At 36.0% G+C, this 7,951-nt stretch overlaps 1 protein-coding gene across 3 annotated transcripts; it reads left to right on the plus strand.

Annotated features, from left to right (window-relative positions):
• The first annotated feature begins 408 nt into the window (after nt 1-408).
• On the plus strand, nt 409-7,366 carry LOC131014358 (uncharacterized). 3 transcript variants are annotated; one of them, XR_009098184.1, is made up of 5 exons: nt 463-768; nt 945-1,016; nt 1,651-2,007; nt 2,084-5,605; nt 6,419-7,366. XR_009098184.1 is itself a non-coding variant. In XM_057942311.1 (4 exons), the coding sequence occupies exons 3-4, from the start codon at nt 1,661-1,663 to the stop codon at nt 4,086-4,088; spliced, it is 2,352 nt and encodes a 783-aa protein (XP_057798294.1). In that variant the 5' UTR covers nt 409-768; nt 945-1,016; nt 1,651-1,660; the 3' UTR covers nt 4,089-7,366. The 3 variants fall into 3 exon arrangements, 1 of the variants encoding a protein (XP_057798294.1); XR_009098185.1 differs by having other exon boundaries at nt 6,507-7,366; XM_057942311.1 differs by having other exon boundaries at nt 409-768; nt 2,084-7,366.
• Nucleotides 7,367-7,951: the final 585 nt, after the last annotated feature.

Genomic DNA, 7,951 nt, shown 5'->3' on the forward strand with positions numbered 1-7,951 from the left:
TTTGCTTATTTATGTACAAGTGAGAAAACTGCAATATAACTTTTGGAATAGGATAAAGATTACACTAATCACAAATTATTACAACACTATCAATTATAAAAAAATCTATTCATTTAATTCATGAATTATCGATTTCAATTTTGTATCAATTATATCTTTCGTCCACTTTTCAGCTCCAAAAATTTAACAAGATTGGCCAAATACCATAATATATTTAACTTTCATGATCATTTTGTGTTTTACTAATTTTAAAAAATCTCACAAGTTGAGTTTAATCCGATATTGGCCCTTCGAATAAGTATATATCTTAAAACCAAAAATAAAAAATTCCTCCTAAATTAAAAAATAATTAAAAATAAGCTAGTTTGAAACTAAAAAATAGAGTAAAATTAGGGAGAAGCAGAAATGATTGTTGGGGGTGGCCACGTCGCCCTCGAGATACATAGTAATGTTTCTACAATTGGAACACCTTTCTTTTATCCACTCTTTTTTTCTCTTTCAATCTTTCTTCGAAATTCTTCGAAACTCTTTCAATCTATCTCTCTATCTATACACAATCATCACAACTCCTTTCAAACCCCCAACTCCCCTCTCCTTTTCCCAACTGTACCTTTCACAACTCAACGTTTCATTGCTGCAAAGATTCCCCTGTGCTTTCACTCCCAAATTGAATTCACCCAATTTTTCCAAAACCCTTTTATTAATTTTATCATCCCAGATCGCACAGAAGAGCAATCTTTAAGCGGGGCGTCCTATATTTGTCCAAAGGTAACTCTCTTCCTGGTTCAATCTCTTCTTTTTTATTCTAGGGTTTGACGTTTTTACTAGTCAAGACTACTTTTTTTTGTTGAATATTTTTTTTTCTGTGTACTGGTTTTGGAATTTCTTTGGAGTAGTAAGAGGTTTGGCATTGTGGATGTTAACTTTTTTCCTATTTTGTGAAGGGACGGACTGTGTTGGCTTCATGGTGGGCGATTATCGGTTGCTGTAACTGGTTGGTGCATTTAATTGCAGGGGTAATGTGCAAAAGCCTGAACTTTTTTGTTCATACTTTATTGGTCTATGGCCCCTTCTATTGTTGTTCATTTTTTAAAGATTGGATTCTTGACAATTTTATGTGTCAAGTATGGTTCTGAATTTTAAAGATTGTTGTTCATAGTTTGTGGAATGGTTCTGAATTTTAGTATTGAATTTTATCCCTTGTGGAGTTGATACTGAGAAGATTTAGGAGTTTAGACACTGAAGATTCGGATTGATTAGGTGACTGTATGGTTACTGATTTAATTTTGGTCGCTTTCGGTTTTCTTTATTCTGAAATTTGCTGTTTTGACCCCACTATTGTAGTTATTTTCTTGCGAGGTTTGTGCCCTATCTAATATTTCTGCTATTAAGACGTTACGTAACCATTCTATCTATCTGTCAGTCAGGTGGTAAAATTTAGTTAGATGTCCTCACTAGATGAATTGATCCCATGATTGAAAATGTAAATTTTCCCCGTATGTATTCATAAATGACATGAGGTGACCGTCTAAAGGATTGTTTTGATATTGGCTGCTTTTCTATTTCTCTCCTCTGAAATTTGCTTCCATGAATTGATCAGTGAGTATGAGGTTTATACTGATATCTAATATTTGTTCCATAAATAACCAGTTGCATAATCATGGTTGGGAAGAGAATTATAGCCATCTGTCAGTCAGGTGGTGAATTTGAGTCCAACCCAGAAGGTTTATTGTCTTATAGAGGTGGTGATGCTCATGCTATGGAGATTGATGATAAAATGAAGTTTAAAGATTTCAAGTTAGAGGTAGCAGAGATGTTTAGTTGCAATCTTGGTACCTTGGCCATCAAATATTTCCTTCCTGGAAATAAGAAGACCCTTATCAGCATTTCAAATGACAAAGATCTCAAGCGCATGATCAATTTTCATAATGACTCTGACTCTGCCGAGATATATGTTATGACAGAAGAAATTGCTGCCCCTGATGTGTCCCACATGCCGGGCAGTAGGTAGATATTTTATTAAAAGTTTATTAGAATCGTTATGAGTTGAGCATAAAAACATGTAGAAAAATTGTATCTGCAGGTCTAGTAGGACAACTTTGTCAGAAGCTGAGGTTCCTGTTGATGCTTCCCCAAGTATGGTGGACAATATTGTGGGTGACATAAACAAGCCTGATCTCCTGCTTGGTGCAGCTTTTGATGTGGTTGGTGATACTAACCATGATGAGGCTCAAACAGAGATACCAAGTGAAATGCCTATATCCAGCGAGATGCCCATATCCGGTGATTTGCCTTTACCAATTTCTTTCACTGCTTCGTATGATGAAAAGCATACTAAAGCTGCACAACAGTGGCAGAACAATATCACTGGTGTGGGTCAAAGGTTCAATAGTGTTCATGAATTTCGTGAGGCCTTGCGAAAATATGCCATCGCACATCAGTTTGCTTTTAAGTACAAGAAGAATGATAGCCATCGTGTGACTGTAAAGTGCAAGGCTGAGGGCTGTCCGTGGAGAATACATGCATCCAGATTGTCAACCACCCCGCTCATTTGTATAAAGAAAATGAATCCAACACATACATGTGAAGGTTCGGTGCTGGCTACTGGTTATCAAGCCACAAGAAGTTGGGTTGCTAGTATCATTAAGGAGAAGCTGAAGGTTTTCCCAAACTACAAACCGAAGGACATTGTTAATGACATCAAGCAGGAATATGGAGTCCAGCTGAATTACTTTCAGGCGTGGAGAGGCAAGGAGATTGCTAAGGAACAGCTTCAGGGTTCTTATAAAGAGGCATATAGTCAGTTACCACTTTTCTGTGAGAAGATAATGGAAACAAATCCAGGAAGTCTAGCCACTTTCACCACTAAAGAAGATTCAAGTTTTCATCGCCTGTTTGTTTCTTTTCATTCTTGTCTATATGGCTTTGAACAAGGTTGCCGTCCTTTGCTTTTTCTGGACAGTATCTTTCTGAAGTCAAAATATCAAGGCTCTTTATTGGCTGCTACTGCTGCTGATGGGGATGATGGATTTTTTCCCGTTGCTTTTGCTATTGTAGACATGGAATCGGATGAAAACTGGCACTGGTTTTTACAACAACTTAAGACTGCACTACCAATGTGTCGTGGATTAACTATTGTAGCAGATAGGGAGAAAGGATTGAGAGAGTCAATTGCTGAAATTTTTCAGAATGAGGATGTTTATCATGCATTTTGTCTTCGCTATTTATCAGAACAACTTCTTAGAGATTTGAATGGGCAATTCTCGCATGAAGTAAAGAAGCTTATGGTTGAAGATCTTCGCAGTGCAGCTCATGCCTCTACGCCTGAAGGCTTCCAGAGGCATGTGGAAAGCATAAAAAATATATCAGTCGAAGCATATAATTGGGTGATGCAAAGTGAGCCTGTTCACTGGGCGAATGCGTTTTTCCAGGGTGCAAGATACAACCATATGACATCCGACTTCGGGGAGCAGTTTTACAGTTGGGCATCAGATGCACATGAATTGCCCATAACCCAGATGGTTGATGCAATACGTAATAGGATTATGGAATTGATATATTCCCGGCAGACACAATCTCTGGAATGGCTAACGAGGTTGACTCCATCAATGGAGGAAAGGCTTGACCAGGAAAGCCTCAAGCTCAGGAATCTTCAAGTGTCAATATCAGGCGGTAACAGATTTGAGGTTTGTGGAGATACGATTGAAGCTGTTGATATCGACAGTTGTGAATGTACTTGTAAGGGTTGGCGGCTAACAGGGCTGCCTTGTTGCCATGCAATTGCGGTTATAGGTTGTCTAGGCCGTCATCCGCATGAGTTTTGCTCTAGATACTTCACAATTGACAGCTATAGAATAACATACTCACAGTCGGTGAATCCTATTACTAGCGTAGAGGGTACATGGCAGAAGGGTACTTCTCAGTTGGCGGTGACAGTAACTCCTCCTCCAACTCGTCGCCCACCTGGCCGGCCTACTACCAAGCGAGTTAGCTCTCAAGATGTAGGGAGGCGCCAACTCCAGTGCAGTAGATGCAAAGGTACTGGACACAACAAGTCGACTTGTAAAGAGTTTTTGTTGGAGTGTTAGGTATATTTTCTTGATTTCTGCAGCACACTCTAGATTTTCTTTTTATTGTTCTTGATCATACTGTGACTAGCTTTTCCTGCTAAATCTCAATAATAGGAATAGAGTTGATTCAGTGCATCCCACCTCTTCCCAAGAGTTAGTCATTAGCATGATTCATTCATTCATTTGGCATAATTAACATCTCCTTGTTTTGAAATGGGTTTGAAGAAACTGACTCATTCCATTTTCTTGATTGACCATTTTAACGTTATAGGTTGCGTTTACTTTGATGGATAAGAAGAAGACATTTAAAGGCATAAATTTGTGTTATCCATCATTTTCCATGAATAAATTTATTCATCAAAGTAAACGCAGCAATAGTCGAAAAGAGTTGGGACAATGGATGGAATCACCTACTTTTGTGTAATTATTTGATATCCGCCAAAAAAGAAAGTAACCTCATTTTGTGCTACGGAAGTAGAGCTTCAGTTTTCCTGCCATGAAATAATAATTCAGTTCTGGACGAATTATTAATTTTAAATTCTTTTTTATATGCGGTTCATGAATATATTTTAAATTTAAGTCCATTGAATCTGCATTCGTGTATGATCAAATAATTTAATGAAAACTGGATTCAAAACCAACATGGACGTGTAACAATAATCTACAACTTTTGAATTGCAATAGCAACGCAATTTACATTATCATTGTTAGAATTTTTGTCCTACTGTTTTAGTATTTATTTAGAAACAAGTGATATGCTAGTATCATTTACGAGCACCGACTCTGATCATTGTTGATATGTAGTCTATAGTAGCATTAATTTTCTCTTATATTTCATAAATTATCATCAAAATAATTAAATTGATAAAATTTACCTTTCGACTAAAGAAGATTTTATATATATATTTAAGATTTTGACAAAAAAAAAAATTATTTCATAAAGGGACAAAACAGTTTGATGGATCTTGATCTGTCACAAGATCTTTATATCCAGATCCATCACTAATATGAAATAAAGACACATTCCAATGGATTTAGACGCAAAATTTCTGCCTATGAAATAAAAGAGTATATACAGTACCATATATCTATTATATTTAAAGTTTGAAATTATTGTACTTACAAATTTGAATGTATAATTTGGCAAATTTTGATCCAGTCTTAGGCAAATTTTTATGTTGGAGTGCTTGTAGCGTTGAAATATAGAAGTGTTTAAAGTAAAAGAAGAGGGTGACGTACAAGCTATACTATAATGAAGTACCACATGTCATAGTCTTAGTAGTAAGGGTGGATATTTTGTACTATGCTGCTTGGCACTTGTACTATTAGAGAAGGAAGTACTTGTTGTATTTCATCAATAATTCTCTACCAGAAAATCCTCACACAACACAATGTAAAAGTAAATTAAATAGTGTATAAATAGGTAGCGGCCCAAATTGATCATCATTGCAAGACTAGGACATTTTTGTCATCTTATTTCATATTCAGCATATACAGAAAATGGAGGCGAAGAAGAAGAGCAGAGCAGAGCAGAGGTAATTTATATATGTATTGTGAAAGTTTAAAGAGATGAGCGAGCTAATGAAGGAGGAGACGGGGACGAGACAGAGCATGGGATGGACCTCTCAACACCATACATGGTGTTGTTGCCCTTTCCATGCACTGCCTCTTCCCTGGCTCCTCTCTCTCTCTCAATTTCATTTCATTTTTGATTGGTTAAATCTATGTTGCTGGTGTGAAAGCCATATCATGTACACCAAAAAATTACTGATGATTTATAGGATTTGTAATGCATTTGTGTAAAAGTCTCACTCTGTTTATGAATCAGATGCCAAACATATTAAATTATTACTGTGTCTCACTGATTAGGGGCATTAATCTCAAAATTTGACATTCTCTATACCTAAATATTAACATTGGGACGGATCAATCATCAATTCCTCTTTCTTATGATCACTAGTACGCCCATCTGCATTGCGAATATTGAAATTCAACTATATATTTAAATAAGTATAAATATTAAATACAATTACTCAATAAAATTCAAAATTTAAAAATGTAAATTTTCAACTTTGTACTAAGTGTAATAATAATTATAGTTATTAAATAATTTTAAATTATTTGATAATGAAAATTAACATTACTCATTTTTATAGAGTATTACACGTCATAATAAAAAGAATATTTTCATATATACACAACAAAATAAATAAAAAGTTATAAATTTTTAACGAAAAGAGAGAAAATATGAAAAGAGCAATTGGCTTATTCTCAACGGTACTCTTTTCTATTCTTTTTCACTCTGTATTTACATCGTTCTTCGTCTTTTTTTCATTTCAAAAAAATAGAAATTAAAATTGAGCAACCAATAAAATCATGCGTCGTCGCTGGGGATTTCAAACTCTTATTTCGGCGCCTTTTCGTCATTTTCTCAAGAATCAAACGCCTTCACTCTGGTGGGTCTTGAGGGGATCAATTTGTTCAAGATGATGAAGTGATCGAGATACCTACTCTTCTGAAGACGATCAAGCAATGCTCATTGTTGCCCGAGGCAATGCTCAACGCCATTAAGGAAGTCGATCAAAAGGCCTTTGTGTATTGGGGAGAAATCGCGAAGAAATACAACGATCAACAACCTCCAAACATTATTCCACGCCACAACAAGCAACTCATGTCGCATTTTTACGTGTCCAAAAGAACGTCACGGTTTGAGAGGCTATATACAAAACTGCCGAGCAAATTAGTGAAGTGGCATGAGTGATGAGCAAATCATTTATCAAAACGAACACACGGTCAATTCAAATACCCAGGGGCTTGGCATATTATTTGCGAATCTCAAAGATTCGCATCAACCAGCAATGACATCCATTATTTGAAGCATTCTAAGGGCTCCGATGAAGGGTACATGGCGACATCTTCCGATCGAACATCACGACGAGGCCTATACGCCAAAAGGCGGCCAAGCGACATAAGAAAAAGGTAAGCAAGTCGAGTCGTTGGCGAAATGGGAGAAAGACAAAATACGCCAAGACCATGGAAAACATGGCAAAATGCATGAACATTTTCAATCAATTTCAACGCGACCTAGTCGACTTCCAAATCATGAGCAAGGATACGTTGAAAATGGGCCCGACAGAATGGGCTTTTCACAACAATTTGTTTGCGAAAAATTACGCACTACGAGGATGGAATATGTAATTTTTTTTTATTTGTTGTAATCGATTTTTTATATTGTATGTTTTTTAATTAAGTTAGAATTTTATTTAATTATAATAAAAATTTGTTGTTAAATTCAATAGTCCCCCGGGGCCGTTTAAATCGAACTCTCTAATTTTTATTTCTATTTTCTCTTTGATATAAATAAATTTATAGATTAAATTAATTATTAAATTTTAAAACCAATTTTTTATTAAATTTAAATTTAACGATTATAATACCTATTTTTTTAAAAAAAATAGTCGTATAAAATTAGATTATTTATTTATTTATTTCCTGCGCGCGTACAGCACGGGTCTTCAACAAAACACTCCGCACTAGACGATCTCCCCATGTCCCTCGCAGCGCTATGCAGCTTGCACCCGCCAAGTGAGTTGCGGTGTTGACGCTCTGCTTATCCGACTCTGCACCCACCTCGTTGGAGTGAGCCCTCCCTCGGGTAGCGCTACGCGGCTCGCGCCCGCCCAACTAGATGCGTTGTTGATGTTCTGATGTATCCGACCTAATCATATTGTATTTATAATTTTTAAATTTTTATTAAAAATTAATAAATTCTGATCGAGGCCGGATTGAGGAAATCTAATTGAGTTTAATTAAGGATGATGAAGGAGTATATTTGGATGTAAAAAAGAATTGCCTTATTTTTTAAAAATAAAATATAACAA

Source organism: Salvia miltiorrhiza, chromosome 3, assembly GCF_028751815.1.
Source record: "Salvia miltiorrhiza cultivar Shanhuang (shh) chromosome 3, IMPLAD_Smil_shh, whole genome shotgun sequence".
Taxonomy (NCBI): domain Eukaryota; kingdom Viridiplantae; phylum Streptophyta; class Magnoliopsida; order Lamiales; family Lamiaceae; genus Salvia; species Salvia miltiorrhiza.

Excerpts from the sequence above, each read along its gene's own strand:
- LOC131014358 (XM_057942311.1), top strand. The coding sequence starts at position 1,661 with ATGGTTGGGAAGAGAATTATAGCCATCTGTCAGTCAGGTGGTGAATTT. Across the intron at positions 2,008-2,083 it reads TCCCACATGCCGGGCAGTAG|GTCTAGTAGGACAACTTTGT; the intron begins GTAGATATTTTA and ends TTGTATCTGCAG.